General features: G+C 44.1%; 1 protein-coding gene across 1 annotated transcript in view; it reads right to left on the bottom strand.

The window, feature by feature from the left end:
* Positions 1–21,520: 21,520 nt before the first annotated feature.
* Positions 21,521–24,293, bottom strand: part of tgfbi (transforming growth factor, beta-induced) — a 48,977-nt gene continuing 46,204 nt past the window's right edge. The window contains exons 16-17 of the mRNA XM_041194231.1: positions 22,581–22,605; positions 21,521–22,466 (exon numbers count right to left, since the gene is read on the bottom strand). Of these exons, the coding sequence (XP_041050165.1) occupies positions 22,432–22,466; positions 22,581–22,605 (60 nt within the window). The 3' untranslated portion in view covers positions 21,521–22,431. The remainder of the gene's footprint in view (positions 22,467–22,580; positions 22,606–24,293) is intronic.

The following is a 24,293-nucleotide window of genomic DNA, read 5'->3' as shown; positions in this document are numbered from 1 at the left end:
CCTGTGCATTAGCGGAGTCCCTTTGTTGTTGGGGCTGCTCCTCATCACTGCTTTTGCCCACCTCTGAGTAGGTGGCCCTCCTTTCCAGATACAGCTCAATTACTAGGACCTACTCCAAAGCCCATCCTCTTCATCTGCTCTCCCAATTCGTGAGTTCTACCTCCACTATGGCAAATCAGTGGCAGTGCATGATTCTCCATTTTATACAAAGGATTTAATGGTTGCCTTTTTAGTCAGTGGCTCCCTGCTATGCAGCTACCTCATCCGCTTGAACGACACAGGGTGCACAGCCGGGTCTTTGGGCCTCCCACAGGATTGCACCTGTGACAAACAACTGCTCAATTGCTTAATCACCTGAATTGACTGCTACCACCGGATTGGCAGCTATCATCCCCAAGAAGCTACTTCCAGAAAAATTGCATAGAGGTGGCTACAAGTTGGGCAACTGGCACTCTTTCTCATACAAGAAATTCCTGGAAAACCCACCTCCACCTCTGTAGCAAAATTCAGCCATTAACTCTGTTTCTGTCTCTACAGATGCTGCTTGATGGGCTGAGTATATCCAGCATTTTCCGTTTTTATTTCTGCACACAGATTTGACCACTTCTCCACAAACAGCTTTTAATAAATCAGAAAAGTAAATTTAATTCATTCTTTTCAAAGAAGCATTGGTAACTTAATTTAGATGGGAAACTGGATGCCATGGATGTAGACCCATGTTTAACATACTGGAATGGATGGTACAAAACCATTAGGACAACCATGAAACTGAATATCACAGATGCATAGCCATTCAACCCCCATAAATCTCTAAGGGCACAAACCACAACATCAAAATAATAGTAAATATTTTAAAATAAAACATCTGCTCACTTCCTTATTATTGTTAACATGAATTCCGTGCAACAAATGAAAGCTAGCTGATAAATTATTAACTTCTAATTAGGCTTTTATATGGATGTTTATGAATTAGTGCAAAAACAAAGAAATTATGGTATGGAGAAAAGAGTATTCGTCATTTTAATCCTGTTGCTTAAAATAAAACGTACTGCGCACCCATTGTAATGTTTTACCCAATTTATTCTAGACCTGATGGAAGAAAGATAACATATATAAAACCCTCAAAAGGATAAATATAAAACAAAGTGAGAACATTTACTGCAGGTCAGGTGGAAAAAAATTATAATTGCCATTTATTAAGACCCGATATATAGTTTTGATATATGTGTCTCACTGAGGAACGTTATCCTGAAAATTAGAAATAAATGTTCACATTCCGCATCATTCTTGTTATTTTTGTCCCATTCTAAACCTTAAAGAAAGGGTACATGTGCATGTCTTTCAAGTATTCCTCGACTATAACAACCCTTTATATTTATTTGTATGAAGTAAACCCAACACTTTTTCCTGATATTCTATGATAACGATATCTCTGTTTTCAAATATATGAAAGTTTAATGTGGTTTCACATTTTTAAAAATGTACATTTTCTGTCACAGCAGGCTCACATGAAATTGAGAAGCCATAATTACAGATTTTTCATGCAGCTTGTTGAGAGCGTTTTGGCGTTGTGCAGCCCCAAGGTTTGTATGCTATAAAACCCAAGCAATGCAAGGAGTCAGATGTCACTTGATTGTTTATTTTAAAGATTATTTACACCCTTTTCTCTATTCAATGTACAAGAAACTAGGATCCAAATACAAATAATGCTGATACATAAAACATTAATGTACCAATGCAACTTTCAGATTTCCTTATTTATGATTCACAATGCCAGTAAATTACTCAGATATCAATGGTTGTATGTCAGCTTGATGCATACTTTTTTTACAGATCTTGAAAAACTAAAATATATTTTTTCAGTTCTTTGGACTTGAATTCTTCAAAGATTTTGACTTTAAGAATTATTTCTGTATTTGAATATTTGACTTGAATTGCTTTAACAATGGTGATAGTTTTCCCTTTGCTCTTTTCTTTTACCAACAGTCTCAATCAGGACAGCACCTCTTGATAAGATAACATGGATAAAACAAGTACCATTTGTCTTGTGTAAGAGCAGACAGTGTGGCACCAATAAACTGGCGGTGAGCAACAGGAAGAGGTGCAGAACAGACCCATTCTAGTACATTTTTTAAACTTCTTTTATCAGTAGCCCTCCACTGAAAGAAAGTTTAACGCCCTGAGCCCCCAGAATCCATCCCTTCCCTCCAGCAAGAATGCAACCTTGAAAACTATTGACACCTTCTATCTTTGGTTAAGTGAGTGGGCAAAAACATGGCAGATGGAATATAATGTGGGAAAGCGTGAGGTTATGCACTTTGGCAGGAAGAATAAAGGAGCTGAATATTATTTAAATGGAGAAAGACTGCAGAAAGCTGCAGCACAGAGGGATTTGGGGATCCTCGTGCATGAATCCCACAAAGCTAACATACACGTTCAACAGGTAATAAATAAGGCAAATGGAATCTTGGTCTTTATTTCAAAGGGAATGGAGTATAAAAATAGGGAAGTCTTGCTAAAACTATACAAGGCACTAGTTAGACCACATCTAGAATACTGTGAACAGTTTTGGTCCCCTTATCTAAGGAAAGATATACTGGCATTGGAGGCAGTCCAGACAAGGTTCATTCGGCTATCCCAGGGATGGAGGGATTTTCTTATGAGGAGGGTTTGAGTAGGTTGGGCCTGTACTCATTGGAGTTTAGAAGAATGAGAGGTGACGTTATTGAAACATGTAAGATTCTTAGGGACTTGACAGGGTAGATACTGAGAGGTTATTTCCCCTTGAGGGCATAATCTCAGAGTAAGGGAGCACCCACTTAAAACAGAGATGAGGAGGAATGTCTTCTCTCAGAGAGTAGTCAATCTATGTTCTGTGTTCTGCCATTTTACGTGGGCCGGCCAATTAAGGCCCTCCCAGCATGACGTGCACCGGAAGCGCTGAGCACTCCCTGTGCGGATGGGGGTTGTAGGCTGAGTTGGGACCTGCACTCTTTCGCGCATGCACGTGAAAAAGTGCAGAAATCTCCCTGAGGCATGGTGCTGCCTCAAGGAGCTTAATTACATTTTTTAAAATTTAAATAAAGAGAAAACAAAAATTTTCAGACATGTCCCCTCATGTGACAGTGTCACATGAGCTAGGACATGGCAATGAATTTTAATAAAAAAATTTATTTGAGTTATAAATCGTCTATGAAACCTCATCTGGCCCGAGGATGAGGTTCCATGAAAAATGCAATGGCTGCCTGGGCTCTTCACCTGCTCGCCAACCTTAAGATTGAATGGGCAGCTCAGTTAATTACTTTAATTAGTTTTCAAATGGCCTTAATATGCCTTTGACAGTTCGGCGGGCATGCAGCCTACTCTGGCGCATGCCCGTCAAACTGAAGGTCTGAATGACGCTCGGTGACGATGGGACTCACGCCCGATGTCACCGTGCATCATATTACGCGGTGGTGAGCAGGGCCCACCCCTGCTGCCAACCCGAAGATTCTGGCCTGGAATTCGTTACTGCAGAGGGCTGTAGAGGCTGGGTCGTTAAGTATATTCAAGGCTGAGATAGATGGATTTTTAATCAATAAGGGAATTAAGGATTATGGGGAAAAGGCAGGAAAGTAGGGTTGAGGATTACCAGATCAGCCATGGTCTCGTTGAATGGCGGAGCAGACTCGATGGGCCGAATGGCATACTTCTGCTCCTATGTCTCATAGTCTTATGATTTGCCATCTTATCCTTGACCATTTCTTGGTACAAGCCTCTCCGGCCACTGGGCAGCTGATCTGTGGCATTAATATGTGACCCAGGAGTTTAAATCACCTGGGTCTTTATGTTGTCAAGGTTAGGAAGGGTTCATCTTGCTCTTGGTTAAAATTAGGGCTATAATATTTAACTACTCAGGGAATTGTTATTTTGGCATCAACTGTTGACACTGAATTTATCCTGGAATTTAAAAGTTTGTGATATCATTTCTCCTGACATTTGTCAACATTATCTACTTAAGCTGGAGTGGAACATTAACACGAGCATGGACTGGTTGAATTAAATGGCCTGTTTCTGTGCTTGTATATTTTATACAACATCAAAGGACTTATATAAAAAACAAGAAATGCTGGAAAATCTCAGCAGGTCGGACAACATCTGTTGAGAGAGGAACAGAGTTAACTTATCCAGTCGGAACCCTTCAGAGGACTTAAGTTTGAGGAATATTTTCAAACTTGAAGTTTCTATATGGATCTGTTAAAACCATTATTTATTGCATAGGTGAATGTAATTTCAGGCCGGCCACCCAGCAGCAACTGGATGAAGTTGCACTGAAAATAATGGGTGATAGTTTATCAGCCTGTGACTGCCATTACTATGGCTGCAGCTATGTTCCTCCAGACCTACCATTAGCTAGCAGAGCAATTCCTTGAGTTAAGTATTGAACCATATTAAAATGTGAATTGGAACCCTAAGACATTCATACTGTGACCTGTATCAGTTGGGAGTGCGACCAAAGTGTATCCTCAGAGTAAGTTCCTTATTTTTGTGGAACTGGGAAGAGAGGAGAGCTTCCCCAAGTTCCACAAAATGAGACTGGGCCACAAACCTCCCCCGTCTTCAGCCATGCTGGTGCTAATAGGCTATCCTTTAAAATGGTCCAGGCTTTCCACCAGGGCTATCAAGCAACTAGCCAACACATTCTGCTTAAAGAGCAAACCTGCCCCATTGTCACCTTGGTTTGAGCTTCACTGGAATGATCAACAAATTATCCAATGTCCAACTATGTATTTTCAGAATGAGTGGAGGCGGTAGCATACTGGTATTGTAATTGAACGAGTCAACCAGAGTAATGTTCTGAGGACCTGAGTTCAAATCCCACCATGGCAGATCATGGAATTTGAACTCAATAAAAATCTGGAAGTTTAAATTGTCGATTAAAAACCCATCTGGTTCACTAGTCCCCTTTAGGGAAGGAAATCTGCCATCCTTGCCTGGCCTACATGTAACTCCAGATCAGTTGTAACAAAGTGCTAAATCAGATGGACCACCCGAAAATTTGTTGACCCTGCAACTGACAAATTGTTGACTCTGCAAAAGTCCTAGCCAAAATTGGGAGAGCTGTGTGACATAATTATATTCACAGAATCATACCTTTCATAGGCAGGACAGACCCAGCAGAAGTGGTGGCACAATGGTATACAGTCAGGAGGGAGTTGCCCTCAACATCAACTCCATGAGGTCTCATGGTATCAGGTCAAACATGGGCATGGAAACATCCTGCTGATTGCCACATACTGTCATCCCCTCAACTGATGAATTGTTGAGGATGGCAAGTGTGGGGGACTTCAATGTCCATCATGAAGAATAGCTCAGAAGCATCACTACAGATCGAGTTGGCTGAATCCTCTTGGATAGCTGCTTGGCTGGGTCTGTGGAAAATGGTGAGGGAAAAACATACTTAACTTCACCCTCACCAACCTGCCTACCGCAGATGCATCTGCCCATGATAGCCATTGGTAGGAGTGACCACGGTCCTTGTGAAGACAAAGTCCCGTCTTCATATTAAGGAGACCCTCCATCGTGTTGTGTGGCACTACTACTACCATGCTAAATGGCATAAATTTTGAACAGATCTAGCAAAGACTGGGCATCCATGAGGCACTGTGGGCCATTAGCAGCAGCAGAACTGTACTCAACCACAGCCTGTATCACTACTCATTCTCCATTATGTAACAATTACTTCTAACTTTGAATCATTTATGTGAACAATGGAAGTAGTGATCATGTGGTCAAAAGACTGAAATTGACATCAGGTAACAAATTTTACTTACTGCAAGCACCAGTGAGAAACAAGCCAGTCTGAAAATGAACAAAGCAGATGACCCCAGTGTGGGCTTTCTTCTCTCACTTTCTCCATCTATTTTATAAGCATGAGCCCTATTTGTAGTTTGACTATGCTACAGGCAGAGATTTTTCTAAAGAACTCAACCCAGTAGCTGCTGTCTCCAAAAGAACAGATAAATCATTTGCCTAAATCTTTAAACTGCCTCAATGCCGAGAAGTTCCACCAAGTTCAACCTTGATCCACCCAAGCCATCAACCTACAAGAACCATAATTTTAATCTTTATTGGACTTCAAAAATATCGGTTAATCTAGTCTCTGACTTTGTTATCTTTTTATGATGTGTGAACCTATGTGCACGTGCGTGTGCATGTACGTGTGTGTGTGTGTACGTGCGTGTGTGATAGTTGGACCATTTTTATTATTTTACTTAGACCGGTTCAATTATAATAAAAACTATCCTCTTTTCCCTTTTTAAAATAACTTGAGGAATCCTGTCTGTGTCTTTTACAGTCACAGCACGTAAGCAGTTAATCAATCACTGAATTGGCAAGCATATCCTTTGAAAAATCCCTGGTGCAGTCAAACAAGGAGTGGGAAAGAAGAGAGCCATTTCACTTCTCCTCACCAGATTGTAACAATAACATCATTAATAAAGTAAACTTGACTGAGATGGATGCATTAATTGCAACATTAGATGTGTGATTAAAACACGATTAAGTGAGATTAAAATTTTTGATTGTGTGAGTAATTGCAAGTATTTTTTTTATCACTTTACAGTCCCATTTTTCAGCTCATTCTTACACTTCAATCTAAATCGCACAATTCAGTGAACTACAGAGCAATCCTGTTAAATACATTGGACATTGGTTTTCTCCAGAATGCTCATCTGAATACATCAAGGTGCCAGCTTCCTCATGATAAGTAACAGCTAGATAAGTGCACTGGGGAGATGGATCACAAACAGACCAGACATTAACTATGCAGATTCAAACAAATCCCGGAAACACAAAGTTGACTTCAATAGAATTTAGTTAGGCCAGAACTGAATTTCAAATGTGCATCCCTAATTACAATGTACTTAAGTCTAAACTGACGTTGCCAGTAGCATGACTGTGCAAGATCAAAAGTTGATTTACGTCATATGCAATACTTAAAAGAACTGTACTGATTATGCAAAGAGAAATTGTACATTTAATGTTTCCTCATCAAAAGTAGAAAAAAAGCAGTAGATCCTTAAGGATCCTTAAGGAATAAGCTGTGCCCTGTACATCAAAAGGAACTAGGCTTTTAAACAGGTCCCAAAAGTGTTATGCTCTGGAAACTGTAATCATCTATTAGTTACAGTCTTTTGATATTGCTTTTGTGTGTGTCTGTATGTGTATGCATGTAGGAAAGAGAGAAAGAAAGAAGTACTAGCATTTATATCGCAACTTCACAGGGTGTCCCAAGCACTTTACAGCCATTGAAATATTTTTGAAATGTAGGCATTGTTGCAGGAAATGCACAGCCCATTTGTAGTCGGCAAGCTCTCTCAAACAGCAATCTGATATTGACCAGATAATCTGCTCTTGTGATGTAAATTGAGGGATAAATATTGGCCAAGACACCAGGGATAACTCCCCTGCTCTTCTGGGAGAAGTGCCAAGGGATGTTATGCCCACCCAAGAGTACAGACAGGGCCTCATACGAAAAACAGCACTCCCAACAGTACAGCATTCTCTTAGTATTGCACTGGATTGGCAGCCTTATTATGTTATGTATACATGTGTCCCAAACCACACCTTCAATATTAATGTGCCTACCTACCTTCAAAGGCATTCCGAGCGAGAATTTCATTTCCATGGTGCCACTGAAGCCCTGGTGTCATTTTGCTGCGGTACGCTGAGCTGCCAGCCACTTCAGGCACAGCCCACATGGCACATCCTATTGTGAAGGGTCCCAATATCCCCAGCAAGCACCATTAGGCTGCATGGAGCACTATCCTGACATCACACTGCCCAATTGGCTGATTCGAAGTTGGGATGCCAAGTTTGGACCATGAAAGTCCAGGCAATAAATTTGTCAATCACTCTGCAAACAGTAAGTGCTAACCTGTAAGATGGGCTATGCACTGGCGTTCTTTAAGTTGCAGGCACTCAAATTGCAAGGAAGGTAATTATTAAGAACTTGTATGCATTGTAAAGTGTCTGGGAGTACTCTGACATGTTCTTGAAAATGTTGCAGCAATTTCCAGGATTTGTCAGAGTTGCACTTTCACACAGATGGCAGAGGAGTAAGTGACCTGTCCACAAAAAAGCTGTAACAGGTTTGGGGGCAGCAGTGACAGTCCCTCTGGGTCTGCAACATGACAGGGAGAAAGAGCAAAGGCTGCAGCTAGGGGAAGCTCTGAGCAATGCACACTGCCAAGTTTGAGCCGGATTCTTCCATGCTCCTTGGACAGTGACAGGATGCTGTTTGGTTGGCTCACCAGCATCTCAGTGCGCATGCCCATCAGCATTCTCCTGTATGCCATCCTGTCAAAATCCTTGTCTGAGTCCACTGCAGCAGAACCTGTCTGTAATCTTGCCCTCTGCTGAACTGGCAAATGAACCATTCTTTCCCTCTGGCCTGGCTGCAGCTTATTAGTGCCTGGCTGACTCACCATGTGCTGATTCCAACTTTATATTTGCCTCTAACGTATGTACAGCATTAATATATGTGCTGGTGGCTGCAAATGGAAGATGAAGAATGTCATTAGTGTTGTGCTGTTGCTCTCTCTGTCCTGTTCAGGCTGCCGTAGCTGGGCAGCCGGCAGTTCTTGGTGTCTGAAAGCAAAAATCAGAAGGGGAAGGTTGGAATGAGGGAAGTGGTTAGGGATGTAAAGTAAGAGATCCATGGTCGTACGATCAACAGCTTGATCATTGTTCCAGATAGCAGGATGCGTTGGAGGTTGAGGACGGGCATAAAGCAGGAACATACCATCACCTTCAATTATCTTAGTGATACTGGATTCCATGGGCTCTGTTGCAGCCGGTTCCATTACTCTGACAGCTCCATTACTCTGAAGGTGTCCTTTCCCACGACTGGCTCTGCACTGCACCCTGGTGTGTTACCTTTTCCTCAAAGGGAGAGGGGAGAATGTCAATGTTTGTGCAACATTGTATTTGGGGGATGAGACTACCACGGCAGATTGGCAGGAAATGTGTGGAGGCAGCAAGAGGTGGGTAGGAGGCTGGCAACAGTTGTAGGGGTGTGATGGTGTGTTGGAGCATTTGGATGTTAGGTGTGAGTCCTGAGTGCCAGGGTATGCTGCTGGATATGTGATGGGGGTAAGGTGCAGTGAGCAGCATGAAAGGCTAGTGGAGGGATGGGTAGGAGAAGTCATGTGAAGTTGCATTCACTGACATTGACTACTTGCACAAGGTCATTAGAATTCTTATGCCACTGCCATCCCAGACACCAGGAGTTCATTTCTCCCACTCCCATTTGAGGGTGATACTTGAGGGCCTCCTAGCTCCCACCCGCCTGAACCATGCATTCTCCCCTTGCCTAGTTGCACCACTAATGCCTCAAGCCCTGCATCAGTCACTCCCTCTGCCCTTATTTTTAATTTTCTATCTTTTAAATTCCAGCAATATTATCCAGTTTATTTTCCCTTTAAGAGGGACAGGCTGCCTTTAAGAAGAGTGTTGGCTGTGCCACGTGCTCTCACCACAGCATTAATTGGCCCCCTACTGAGTGCAGAAGTACTGGCAGCATCAAGAGGAAGCCAACAGGATGTAACCTGCTAGGCCCATGCAACAATCATGGCAATGAATGGAAACACCACGTGCTGTCCACCTGCAATGAAACCAGCAAAGGCAAGTCACAAATCGTGACCCTTACATCTATGAAACAGGGCAGAAAATTTTTTAGCCCCTTGTGTGAGGATCAAATCAAACATCCCAGGATCATGCATAGTGCAGAATAAAGCTGATTTTATTGAATTGCTTTGATCACTATAGTGTCAAATGTTCATGTAGTGAGTTGCACCAATCTTCACCCAATTTGATTCACTCAAAGTGATATCAAGAAATGGCTGAATGCATTGGATACTGCAAAGGCTATGGACCCTGAAAACATCCCACTGTACTGAAGACTTGTGCTCCAGAGCTAACAGTATCCTGAGCCAAGCTGTTCCAGTACCGATATAATACTAACAACTACCCAACAATGTGGAAAATTGCCCAGGTATTTTATGTCCACAAAAAGCAGGGCAATTCCAATCTAGTCAATAACCGCCACATCAGTCTATTCTTAGTCATCAGCAAAGTGATGGAAGATATCATGGACAGCGCTTTCAAGAGGCATTTACTCAGCAATAACCTGCTCAGTTTGGGTTCCGCCAGGGCCACATGGTTGCAGAGCTCATTACAGTCTTGCCCCAAAGGCAAAATGTTATTTAAATGAAGAGAGACTACAGAACCCTGAGGCATAGGTGGATCTGGGTACCCCTGTACATGAATTATTAAAAAAAGCATACTAGTACAGCAAGTACTAGCATGACCAGTGTCTTAAGTAGCATCTTGAAGTCCAAAAGCATCAGCAGTCACTAGTGTAGAGTGCTGTGCTCTGTGGATATGAGAGTTGGGCTCTGGATGAAGAGGATGAGAGCAGGATAATAGCTTTTGAAATGTGGGTATGATGGAAGATGCTCTGAATCAGCTGGATAGAGAGAAAGACAAATAAGTGGGTTAGATCAAGAGTAGACGTTCAGCAATCAAAACAGTTGCTAAGTACAGATATGGAGAGAAAGATTGCCAAGTATTGACATTGGAAATGAAGACTCAACAGCCTTGTCCTGGCAACAACTGAAGGAGAAATTGAGAGTAAAAAGAGAAAAGAAAGAAGAAAAATTACATGGGTGGATATATGGACGGAGGGAAGCTTGAAGAAAGTCAGAGAAGAAGCAAGACAATGCCAACGGCCCCACTAAGGCAATGATGACAATGAACAAATGAACAGCAAGTAATACGGAGACAAAATGGAATATTGACCTTTTTGGTTACGGTAATGGAGTACAAAAGTCAGGAAGTCTTGCTACAATTGTACAGGGTGTTCATGAGACCACATTTTGTGGACTGCATATAGTTTGGCTCTCGCTATTTAAGGATGGATATCCTTGCATTGGAAGCAGTTCAAAGAAGGTTCCTGGGATGAACAGGTTGTCTTGTGAAAAAGGTTGAGCAGCTAACCTCTATTCATTGGAGTTTATAAGAAAGAGAGATGACTCAATGAATCGTGTAAGATTCTGAGAGGGCTTGAGATGCTGAGAAGATGTTTCACCTCAAGGGGGAATTTAGAACTGAGGGCACAGTTTCAAAATAAAGAGTCTCCCATTTAAGAAGGAGATGAGGCCAAGTGCTGGTAAATGGGATTGGGTAGGTAGGTTAGGTGTTTCTCATGTGTCGGTGCAGACTCGATGGGCCGAAGGGCCTCTTCTGCATAGTGTGATTCTGTGAGGAGGAATTTCTTCTCTCAGGGGGTCATTAATATTTGGAATTCTCTACCCGTAGAGAGCAGTGAGGCTGAGTCATTGAAAGTAGCATTAGACAGATTTTTGATGCACAAGGGGAATGTAGGGGGCAGGAAGGAAAGTGAAGTTGAGGCTATGATTAAATCAACCATGATCTTATTGAATGGTGGAGCAGGCTCAAGGTGTTGACTCATGCTCCTATGTCTTATATAATATAAAATAAAAACAGGAAATGTGGAAAAATTCAGCAGGCGTGATAGCGTTTGTGGAGAGAGAAACAGAGTTAGCATTTCAAGTCAGCACGACTCTTCTTCAGAGCTGACTCGAAACATTAACTCTGTTTCTCCCTCCACAGATGCTGTCAGACCTGCTGAGTTTTTCCTCCATTTTCTGTTTTTATTTCATATTTCTAGCATCTGCATTATTTTGCTTTTTTCTCCTATTTCTTCTGTTCTTATTCCAGGAACAGGAGAACTGGCTCAGAATTGAATAGATTCTGTTGTTGGCCACATTTCCGGATCAGTAAGAGTTTAGTTTAAATGGAGATTTAGCAAATTTGACAATGTATCCAAGTAAAGAGAAATTATTAATTTGGACTGATTTCTTGACAAGTGGTGAGCAAAGCTTTTGCAGATTCTCCAAATAGCATACAAATCAAAGGATAGATGCGCACAGGGAGGGGGTTGGTAATAGCAGCCTGTGCGACTGCTAGACTTCCAGGGACATCTGACTGACTTTGACTTTAGCAGCTCCTTGATAATCAAGTAAGATTGCTTCGCAGCATCCAAACAAAAAAAATGAAAAAAATAGCTTTGAGTTTTTTAAAGTTGGCCAGGTCTCTGGGGAGCATTGGATAGATTTGTAAACCAATCCTGGTGAGACACAATTTATTGCAAAGCTGATAGTCAAGTAATGGTGTAATCATAGCAAACTGATATTATTGCCTCCATCTATGTTTATCTTCTTCTTTGACAATTCAAACTTGTTTAGTCTCACTAACTCCCCACAGGCAAACAGATCACTCTCAGTTTACTCACTTTGATAGTTTCCTTCCATGTATGGTTGTCATACCAGTTTTCTTCTGGTTGCATTTCAAACTGCCTTAATAGGCTGAATCTTGCGGCCACTCACAGGTGGGATTTTCCATCCCCAAATGTCAATGGACTTTTGAATAAATCGTCACATTTTCCAGCACCGCCCCCGCCACAACAGAGCCATCAAATTCCACCCAAAATCTCTTTTTTTCTGGTCTCCAATGCTTCTTTGGTGGGGACTCAGTTCAGAATAAGATAATTGGGCACTGCTAATATTATTACAACTGTTGAGATTTTCTGATGCAGAAGGTCAAAAAGGAATTACACACAAATAAAATGACCTAATTCAAACAAGGCTGTTCAGTGCCCTGAATGCTTCTCTCGCTTTTTAGTTGCAATATTTTTGTTTTCAGCTATTAGTTTATAAAATACATTGCCCCAAATTATCGGCCCTGAAATGGCTATCTAATAAAGTGCAGCAATTTCCCATCACTTTCACACTCTGAGAGGCAGAGTGTCAGATAGGCATTTTAAAGAAATAACAAAGAAGTATTGGCCTTAAACCTGGGCTATTCAGGTCCAATGGTGGCATTCACCCTCTGGGCAGAATTTTCTGCCTGTCGGGCAGTTGGGCCTGACCCACTCTCTGGCGGGCTCGGAGTCGATCCCTGCCAACGAAGCGGGCCACACCACCATTTTACATGGACAGGCCAATTAAGGCCCACCCAGCGTGACGTCTGGCTGGAAGCGCTATGCGCTCCCTGTGCGGGAGGGGTGGAATCTCTAAAAGTGAGAGTGCGCTCTTTCGCTCGTGCACACAAAAGAGCGCACATCTCCCTGAGGCTAAGTGCAGCCTCAGGGAGATCACCTGGACTTGGAAAAATATTAAAAATAGAAAAAAATAAATTCCTTTACATGTCCCCCTCATGTTACAATGTCACATGAGTGGGACATGTTCATAATTTACAGAATAACTTGATTACAATTTTTGAAACCCTGCATGAACCCTCATCCCACTGCTGGATGATGTTTCATGTTTTTACTATTTGCCGCTGGGGCTCCTGGCCTGCCCACCAACTCTAAGGTTGGATGGGCAGGTCTTTTAATTGGTTAAATGATCCTGTCAATGGCCTCAATTGGCCATTATCAGGTCGGCAGGCCCGCAGCTGAGTTGGCTGCACCCCCGCCTTCCTGAAAATTTAAATGGAGCGGGGTGAGGTCAAGGGTCCTACCCGACGTCATCCTGCATCATTTTATGTGTCAGCAAGTGGGCTCCACCCCCTGCTCGCCGACGGCAAAATTCTGCCTTATATGTAATTGTTTTATGACATTGCTTTGAACAACATCAAGGTCTCAAAATTTCAAATGGGGCCTAGGCAAAAGTGGGGGCAGATTTTTAAAATTCATTTTATAGGATGTGGGCTTTGCTGGCTAGGCCAGCATTTATTGCCCATCCCTAATTGCCCCTGAGAAGGTGTTGGTGAGCTGCCTTCATGAACTGCAGCAGTCCCTGTGGTATAGGGACATCCACAGTGCTGTTAGGGAGGGAGTGCCAGGATTTTGACCCAGCAACAGTGAAGGAACGGTGATATATCTCCACTTCAGGAAGGTGAGTGATCTAGAGGGGAACTTCCAGGTGGTTGTGTTCCTATGTATCTGCTGCCCTTGCCCTTCTAATGGTAGTGGTCGTGGATTTGGAAGGTGTTGCCTTCGAAGCCTTGGTGAATTTCTGCAGTGCATATTGTAGATGGTACACACTGCTGCTACTGTCTTTGGTGATGGAGGGAGTGAAATTTTTTTTAATTCGTTCATGGAACATGGACGTCGTTGGCTGGGCCAGCATTAATTGCCCATCCCTAATTGCCCTTGAGAACTGAGTAGCTTGCTAGGCCATTTAAGAGGGCATTTCAGAGTCAACAACATTGCTGTGGGTGGGTTTAAAGTCACACAGAAGCTAGACTAGGTAAGGATGGCAGATTTCCTGACCTAAAGACCATTAGTGAACCAAGTGGGTTGGTGCAACAATCATAGAAGCATAGAAAGTAGGAGCAGGAGTAGGCTATTTGGCCCTTCGAGCGTGCTCCACCATTCATTATGATCATGGCTGATCATCCAACTCAATAGCTTTCTCCCAATATCCTTTGATCCCTTTCGCCATCGACAATGATTTCATGGTCATCATTGGACTTTTAATTCCAGACTTTTCATTGAATTCAAATTTCATCTTCTGCCATGGTGGGATTCAAACCCAGGTCCCTGGAGAACTACCCTGGGAATCTGGAATACTAGTCCAGTGACAATGCCACTACACCTCTGCCTCCCTCTTAATGCTTGTGAAAGGGGCACCAATCAAGTGGGCTGCTTTATCCTGGACGGTGTCAGGCTTTTTGATTGTTGTGGAAGCTGCACTCATCCAAGCAAGTGGGGATTATTCCATCACACCCTTGACTTGTGCGTTGTAGATGGTGGACAGGCTTTGGAGAGTCAGGAGGTGAGCTACTCACTGCAGGATTCCTAGCCTCTAACCTGTTCTTGTAACCACAGTATTTATATAGTTAGTCCAGTTCAGTTTCTGGTCAATGGTAACCCCCAGGATGTTGATAGTGGGGGATTCAGTGGTAATGCCATTGGATTTCAAGAGCAATGGTTAGATTCTCTCATTGTAAATGGTCATTGCCTGGTACTTGTGGGGCACCATTGTAACTTGCCACTTGTCAGCCCAAGCCTGGCTATTGTCCAGGTCTTGCAGCATTTGGACATGGACTGCTTTAGTGTCTAAGGAGTCGCAAATTGTGCTGAGCATCCCCATTTCTGATCTTATTATGGAAGGAAGGTCATTGATGAAGCAAAAATAAAAATAGCTGGAAAAACTCAGTAGGTCTGACAGCATTTGTGGAGAGGAATACAGTTAACGTTTCGAGTCCATGTGACTTTTCATCAGAGCTGAGGAAATATAGAAATGAGGTGAAATATAAGCTGGTTGTGGGAGGTGGGACAAGTAGAGCTGGATAGAGGGCCAGTGATACATGGAGGCAAAGACCATTAGCTAATATCACCACCATCAACACCCCATTGTCCTTTTGTCTATGACATCTTTGGCAATCTCTTCTTTGCCTCCATCTATCACTAGCCCTCTATCCAGCTCTACCTGTCCCACCACCCCCCCAACCAGCTTATATCTCACCTCATTTATATATTTCCTCGGTTCTGATGAAGAGTCATACGGACTCGAAACATTAACTGTATTCCTCTCCGCAGATGCTGTCAGACCTGCTGAGTTTTTCCAGATATTTTCCAGTATCCGCAGTATTTTGCTTTTATCATTGATGAAGCAGCTGAAGATGGTTGCACCGAGGACACTACCCTGAGGAACTTTTGCCGTGATGTCCTGGAACTGAGATGATTGACCTCCATCAACAACAACCATCTTCTTTGTGCTAGATATGACTTCAATGGGTGGAGAGTTTTACCCCTGATTCCCATACAGGGATTGGAAAATGGACTGAGAACAGATTGACCCTCAGTGCTGGGTAGATCCAACAGCTCCAGCGGCTGTAATGGCCAGGAATGGGACTACACACAGTCTCCAAATACAAAGGGCGGAATCGTCTGTGCCCAACAGTGTCGGGTGTGTTCATTGGCATGAGCGGATAATATGGCAAGAAGTTCACGACAACGGGGAGGGTCTAAGGGTGAAGGAAGAAGTAAAGATGGAGGCAGGAGTTGGGAAGGGGAAGGAGTAAAGCTGGAAGAAGAGGTGAGGGAATCTGAGGGAGCTAGGAAGGGGGTGGAGGTAAGGCTGAAAGAAGAAATGAGGCTAGAGGAAGAAGTAAGGCTGGAGGAAGGAGTTGGGAGGGGAAAGGACCAAAGGTGGTGGAAAAAGTAAGGGTGTCTGAGGGAGCCAGGAAAGGGGGGGGGGGGGTGCGAACTAAGCCGGGGGGAGTGGTGGGGGTGGGAGTTCGGGGGCTGGGAGGGCTAAGGAGGTGGAAGGGGTTCTAGGATTGAAGGGGTTCCTTAGGGGAAGGGGTCCGGAGGGCGGGGTGGGGGGGGAGTGCAGTTCCAGGGGTGAAAGGGTCTGGAAGGTAAAGGGGTTCTGGGGGGAAGAAGGGGTCCAGAGGTGGGATGGGGTTCTGGGGAGAGGAAGGGGCCCAGAATTGGGGGACTTCCAGGAGAATGTGCAAGGGAGGGGCCTGATGGGTCCATGACTGCCTCCTGGGGAGCGAACTGAGGGTGGGTGTGGTATGAAGGGATAGTGTGGATGACCGAAGGCAAAGTGAAGCAGAACAGTGGGAGGGTTAGGGTTTGATGATAGCAGTAGAAGAATTGGCAAGGGTGGCTATTAGGTCTCAGAGGCAGACACCAACCCTGGGGGTGAGAAGGAGGAGGCCAGGGAGGTGAATGTGGATGGAGGTGGGATTATCAGGATGGAAGGGGATGTGCATGTTCAGCTGGACTTCCTGAAGGAAAAGAGTTGTAGCTGGTAGGTCATGGAGGGGAGGTGGAAAGTGATGCTGGGGGGTCAACTGTGATGAGGGAAAGGAAATGGGTGACTGGGGGAGGGGAAAAGATGGGGGAGCTAACAAAAAAACAAATCCAGACCATGCTGTCTAAATTGAAAGTCAAACAACAGTCATTGTGGGCGAGATCAGGTGCTGCATGGGAGTGTGGTCATTGTGTGTGCGGTGATGCAGGTCAGCTCAGGTGGACAACTGAAAGCAAACTCCATCAGGTAGCATACAAAATGCTCTCGCGTGTGTGGGAGAGTGCTTGCACGAGGCTCTGAAAGGCCCTACCACACACATTCTTCTCCCTCCAGAATCACTAGTTGGCCAGCTGCTCCCTCTGTGGTGACAGAGAATGAGGTTGAGGAGCTCACAGGCAAAGGTGGCTTGGAGGAAAAGCACAGCCTCTGAGATTCCTGATTGGATGACTCAGAGGTGTCCAGCTGCCGCTCCTCCTCCCTTCGGGTCCCCAGCCTGACTCATTGAGGGGAAGGAGCACCTCAAGGGACGTCAAGGTGCCCCTTTTCCCTTTCACGTTGCCACTGCAGGAACTCATCCATGGCTCCCGTGTTGGAGCCCAGGTCTGCATACATCTCTGCGTTCTCCTGGACCAGGGTCTCCATGGTGCCCGCCAACCTGTCCATGGAGACCTCCATACATGCTCATGTGGGCACCACTTCGTCAGAGAGCAGGTGGACGCACTCCTCCAACTCGCGTGCCACTTTACTGAGGGCTTCCAACAGCTCTGCATAATGTTCCCTTGCTTTCTGCTGACTCTCCAGGATGAGTTGGAAGGCCAAATCCAGAGGCTCCTCATCTGACTTAGACCTCACAGGTGCCTGATCTCCAGTAGTCCTCCAAATGCTGGGGAGTTTGGCCAAGCCTGCCTCCTCCTGCTGTGGACATGTGCCCATGTGGTGGCACCCAGGTTAATAACCCAAGTCCGCTCTGGATCTAGGTCCCACTGAGGTGTGTGTCTCTGCAGTGGTAGATGGTGTGGGTAAGCGCTGTGATGGGTCATCCAGGCTGCTTATTTCCAGCTCACTGGAGGAAGTGTCCTCTTGGCTGGAGATGAGGACCTGGATGGAGCTGAGGGACTGGCTGGCTAAGGGTGTTGGTCATTTGGCAGAGCTTCCTCTGAACCAAAGTAGAGGTAATTAGTGCATGGCAGCAGAGTCAAAAGCAGGAAAAAGAGCTGTCACATTTGCATTGAGGTAAGGATGATGTGGTGTAGGATCCTCAGGTGGGTGTTCGCCGCTGACCTCACTGTCACCGCAGGCAGGGTCCATGTCCTCACCAGTCAGTGTGATGGTCACTCATCAAAGTGAATGAGGGGCCTAATGGGGGCCACCCCACCCCAGTCTGTGACCTCTCCATGCTGATGTGAGCCAACTTCTCTGCATGGAAACAGATGGAGACAGTGTGAGCAGGATTCATGGCACAGCATGGAATGTTTGTGTGGTGAGTGGAGCCTTGGAGGGATGTGGACATGAGCTCCAGAGCATATGAGCCTGATGGAGATGTGAGGATATGTGTGATAGTGGTGTTGCCCCTTGAGGTGTGAGATCCCTGTGGTTTGTGTGATGGATTTGTGAGTGTGTGAGTTGAGTGTGATGAGAAGAGTGAGTTACTTTGGCAGAATGGATGAGACCATTCATTCTTTATCGGCACTGGGTGGCTGACCTCTTTTGCAGGGCATTGGCGCTGACCACCGCTGCCACCATCTCCCATGCTGGACTGATGTTGCTGCTGCCCCCCCTGCGGTCAGAGCTGGCATCACAGCATCCAAAAGGCACATGAGGGGCGCACATTAAACCAGGGGGCTGTAGTCTTTTTGCCTTTCAGGGCCATCCTGTCTTCAGAGCAGCAGTCGTGGGCTGGGAGCACTGAGAGGCGTGTGCTTAGCTGGACTTTAACTATGTGCCCAATGTGATGAAGCGACGAGGTGATGGCATGGCAGGCGGACGAGAGCCTGCCCTTCATGGAAACTCTGCGTTTCCCAGGAATGCAGTGAAATCGTTGTTTCACCCATCAACTACTATGCTTAGTGCATATCTGGGATGATTCTGCCCAAAGCCTCAGAGTAGGTAAAATGCACAACAATGCCCTTCAGTATAAATTGGCTGAGATCATCAACAGCTGTCTTCCCTTCGGATTCATGGCATTTTGTGGATTGGAAACATTGCAGAATAGATAATAGCCAATATTTTATGACATTTATGCCTTTACAAAATTTCAAGTGGTGGGGCAAGTTAGCAACTCTTCTACTTATTCTCTGTGTATAGGCGGTATGTCTGGATATTTCCCAAGCTGATCCAGGAATTCCACCCAAAAGACACCTGGATAGCCACTACTCAACTCTTGAAAGGTGAGAGACGGTTAATGATTTAGGGAAGACCCAGGAAAGGCTGCAAAAGCCTCCTAAAAATAAATTAAGAAGAAAGGGATAAATTATTCTGATGAAACACCATCAATCTGAAACATCAGGCAGGATTTTTTGGATTTTGGGGTTCCCCACTACGCCACCCAAAGAGTTCGCAGGAATGCATCCCCACTGATCACAGCAGCCCCGCAGCCATTTAATGCTCAGAGACTGAGACAAGGCTTCTGCCTCTCATTCTGATGGAAGTCCCACCTCAGACAGCTGCTGGCTAGTCATATTGGCTGGCAGATCTATAATCCCAGCAGCACCAGTGGCAGCAATGGCCAGGACTGCGACTACAAGCAGTCCCCAGATATAAAGCCCCAGGGCAGAATTTTCTGCCTGTCGGGCGGCGGGGAACCAATCCCTGCCGGAGAAGCGGGCCCCACCGCCATTTTACGTGGGCGGGCCGATTAAGGCCCACCCAGTGTGACATCCAGCAGGAAGCGCTATGTGCTTCCTGTGCAGGGGGGGTGGGTAGATTCCCCAAATGCGAGAGTGCGCTGCTTTACACATGTGCACGAAAGAGCGCACATCTCCCTGAGGCTAAGTGCTGCCTCAGGGAGATCGCTGACAGCTTTATAAACTTTAAAAATAGAAAAAAAAAATCCCTTACATGTCCCCCTCATGTGACAATGTTCATAAATTACACTAAAACTTTAATAAACTTTTTAGAACGCTGCATGAAACCTCATCCCGCCGATGGATGAGGTTTCATGTTTTTTTCTATTTGCTGCCGGAGCTCCTGGCCTGTCCGTCAGCCTTAAGGTTGGACGGGCAGCTCCTTTAATTGGCCATTGACAGGTCTGTGGGCACACAGCTGATTTTGCTGCGGGCCCACCTTCCTGAAAATCTAAATGGGGCGGGATGACTTTGGGGGTTCTGCCTGACATCATCCCACGTCATTTTACGCCTCAGCGAGCAGGCCCTGCCCCCTGCTCATCGATGGTAAAATCAGAGCCTAGGACCAGGTATGCGCAGGGACGCTTACGGCAGGGAGGGAGGTGAAAGCCAGCGGAAGTAGAGGAGGAAAGGGGTATCGACGGAGAGACCAGGGTGGGACGGAGCACCCAATGGTGGGAGACCTGGGGCATACAATTGCGGACAGGTTGGAGGCATGCAGGAGGGTAGCAGAAAGGCTATCGGGGGAATTTCATGGGCTCCCCCACCCTGCAAAGCTGTTGATGCGAATCATAAAATTCTGCCGATTATCTCTGTCTCTCTCACCACAGATGCTTCCAGATCTGCTGCATAATTGCAGCATTTTCAGTTTTTATTTCATTTTTCTAGCATCTGCATATTTTGCTCTTGTATTAAGGGTTACATTATCTTTGTTTCATTACTAACTTGCTTCTTTAAGATTTAATGATGTTTCTTTGATTTCCTGCAAGGCTATTTTGACTGAGTAGGGCAGATGGGTGCAGACTTTCAGGTGGTGGCCTGCCTGGGCTCTGACGATAAAAGACAAACAGCTGTCAGTCGCAAATCAATTGACCTACACCTGCCTGATACAATTTTCAAGCAGGCTTGTGACTGGATGTGAAACACAACCACCTACATAAGCAAGTTTCAAGTTCAACTGAGTGGAGCATCTAGAATCCATATGAGATTGGCTCTCAGCGAGCCTCAGCTGCCATCCAACTCACTGTAGGAGCTGGCCAGTATAGCACCCTTCCACAACTGAAAGGCTGCAATAACGAGGCATGTGGCTTGGTGCTTGCAGCTTATCAGCAGGATTCAAACAAGGCCTGAATCCAAAAATGATTGAATCGAAAGGCTTGACACACATGTTTTAATTAAAATCACATTCTGCCACTCACAGCCTGGAGTGGTTTTTTTTAAATCTTCCAATGTAGGATGTAGGTAAATACACAACAATGTTCTTCAGTATAAATTTGATGAAATTATCAACAGCTGTCTTCCCTTCAGCTTCATGGCATACGATTCAGAATAGCTACTTGAATGACGTTATTGCTCAAGTATAATTACAGTTGATTTGAAACATGGATTGTTGTGGTAGCCAGAATTTCTTAAATTGTACTGGGCATGTTCTAGATCCCAAATGAAGGGTGGAAATAACAACAATCACGAGATACACCTTGGAATTTTAACATCCAAGAATAAAAGCAGTATTACTGTCATTTGTAGCAGAATCCTTCAATAAATCAACCAATCTAATAATTGTGATATCAATACCATAAGGCTGCTGATCTCTTTAATCAATAAAAAATAGAGACTTTCTAAAAAATGAACATTTTATTGTAGCTGCAAATTGCTTCAGAGAAATTAATTTTTATGAAAATATTACAGAAGAAATTTCTAAGATAAATAGACTATTAAAAAAAGATTTCCAACATATTTGGAAATATTATATATATATATATATATATATTTGACCCTTACCAAAGTCTAAGTGAAATAGCACAAAACCAGACTGCAGCTTGTGACATGCAAATATCTTAACACCAATATGAAACATTCGGGTCTATAAACACAAACTAGCATGTGTCTAATATAAGAAAACAAAACTAAAAACGATATAGAAACAAATACATGTGGTACTGCAAATAATATTTCTTTTCAGGTAAATGTCAGGTTATATTCATAATAAGCAATCCAGAAACCAAGACGCATCCACAGAAACATGCTTCTGAATGGTACATGCATGGGCATGCATTGACTCAAATACAAATATACAATGTCACACAAGTACACATGCAATACACACACAATTCAGATGTGCACGAATATGCACACACGTGCACAGCACTTACACACTCATGTGAACAGGCACACATATACTTATGCATACAAACACTAACATGCACACATACATATACATGCATGTTCTGTGTTTCAGATCTGCAAACTTCACTGGTAGACTAGCTGTAGCTTCAAGCTAGAATCCATTCCCCCCCACCCCCCCTTCCCATTAATAAGAATGCAAAATGCAGTCTCGAGTGACATAAAAAAGTAACACTCCAATTTCAATCCTAATCCAGAAAATGTACAAATGAGCAAGCAATATGACATCAGAGTGATGAAATGACATGCTATAGAATATAAACATTCAAGTGAGAAAAATCTGTCACAGAATTCAGAGTTCCTGATAGGTTCTTGTAATGATCTACTGGCTGCTTTTCACCTTCCTATTACTTGCTCTTCTTCAGAAAAGCACGTCTGGTAACTGAAATTTAAAATAAAACTGTAATGCATTCAACAGTGAATCACCAAAATATGTAGTGACATTTATTACCATTGCAAAAATTATAAAATAAATATTTCAGGGTGCATTACATACCTTTCCGTATCCTAGGGCTTGGAACCTATGACCCAAAAAAAGAAGTTAGAGTTTGATATTCTTGTTCAATCTATATAAGAAACGTGACAAACTTTCTTGCATCGATTCATATGAAAGAAACTGACTACACGTGACCAACAAGATTGTTGCCAATCACCCATAAATGCATTTCTTCCAGGGTGGAGTTGCAGGCTGTGTCATGACTTTTCTTGAATCTTTACAATCTGAGGTGAATCTTTGATAGAGAGCACAGCTTCCCCAAGACCCACCATGAGTTTCTCACCAAGACATCCTCAGTCTTTACTCTGTCAACCTCTGCACGGAGTAGCTCCTCAGACTCTGTGATTTCAATCTCCCAATCATCTCTCCCCCTAGTTCACTGTCCTCCTGTTTTCTTAATCCCTCCCTCCAAATCAACTTTCCTATAGATATTCACCCCTTGAACTTGTCATCAGTCGTGGCATCATTCCTCTCATTGTGTCAATCACAAGTAAGGCTATCTCTGATCACTTCCTTGCATTTCTCATGATTTACAAACTTGACCCTCTTTGAACCTCACTTCCTTCTGTATCCACTGATGGAAAACTTGCAAATCACTTACAACTGCAATTTCAAATTTGTAACTACCCCGCTTGGGCTGCTTTGTCCTGGATGGTGCCAAGCTACATTTGCCACAGTATGTCTACAGCTGTCAATGTCCTTATAACTTTGTTCGTTTGTGTCTTTGATGTCCCTGAGTCCAGTTAAACACTTACTCTCTCCCATACTGTCATTGACCTCATCTTAATTCCTTTAAGTCCAAGGGATGCAAATTGAAATGTATCAGGGGCACATCTGGTTAAGTTATCCATCACCAGATTTGGTTGGACCACAGAGTAGTGTAAATTTTTTTTTAAATTCTTTCATGGGATGTGGGCATCACTGGCTAGGCCAGTGTTTTTATTGCTCATCCTTAATTGCCTTCTTGAACTGCTACAGTTTGCGTGGTGTAGGCACACCAATGTGCTGCTAGGGAGGAAGTTCCAGGATTTTGCCCCAGAGACAGTAAAGGAACAGCAATATATTTCCAAATCAGGATAGTGCATGGCTTGTAGGGAAACTTGCAGGTGGTGGTGTGCATCTGCTGCTCTTGTCCTTCCAAGTGGTAGAGGTCGCAGGATTGGAAAGTGATGAAGAAGGAGCCTTGAGGAGTTGTTGCAGTGCATCTTGTAGATGATACACACTGATGCCACTGTGTGTCGGTGGTGGAGGAAGTGGATGCTGAAGGTGGTGAGTAGAGTGCTAATCACGTGGACTGTTTTGTCTTGGATGATGCCAAACTTCTTCAGTGTTGTGGGAGCTGCCCTCATCTGGGCAAGTGGAGAGAGTATTCCATCACACTCCTGACTTCTGTCTTGTAGATGGTGGACAGGATTTTGGGAGTCAGGAGGTGAGTTAGTTACCACATAAGCCTCTGACCTGCTTATGTTGTCACAGTATTTATATGGCTGGTCCATTTCAGTTTCTGGTCAATGATAACCCCTCAGAATGTTAATAGACCAGAAACCGAACTGGATCAGCCATATAAATACTGTGGCTACAAGAGCAGGTTTACCCTCTGCCAACACCATCCACTTTCCCAGATCATCCTAATACAAAGATAACTCCTGGCTTTTTTTTTAAGTACCAGCCATTTCCTTAATCCCCTTGCCACCATCCCTTAACCCTCACCTC

This window comes from Carcharodon carcharias, chromosome 8 (genome assembly GCF_017639515.1).
Source record: "Carcharodon carcharias isolate sCarCar2 chromosome 8, sCarCar2.pri, whole genome shotgun sequence".
Lineage (NCBI taxonomy): Eukaryota > Metazoa > Chordata > Chondrichthyes > Lamniformes > Lamnidae > Carcharodon > Carcharodon carcharias.
This window is presented reverse-complemented; position numbering and strand designations above follow the sequence as displayed.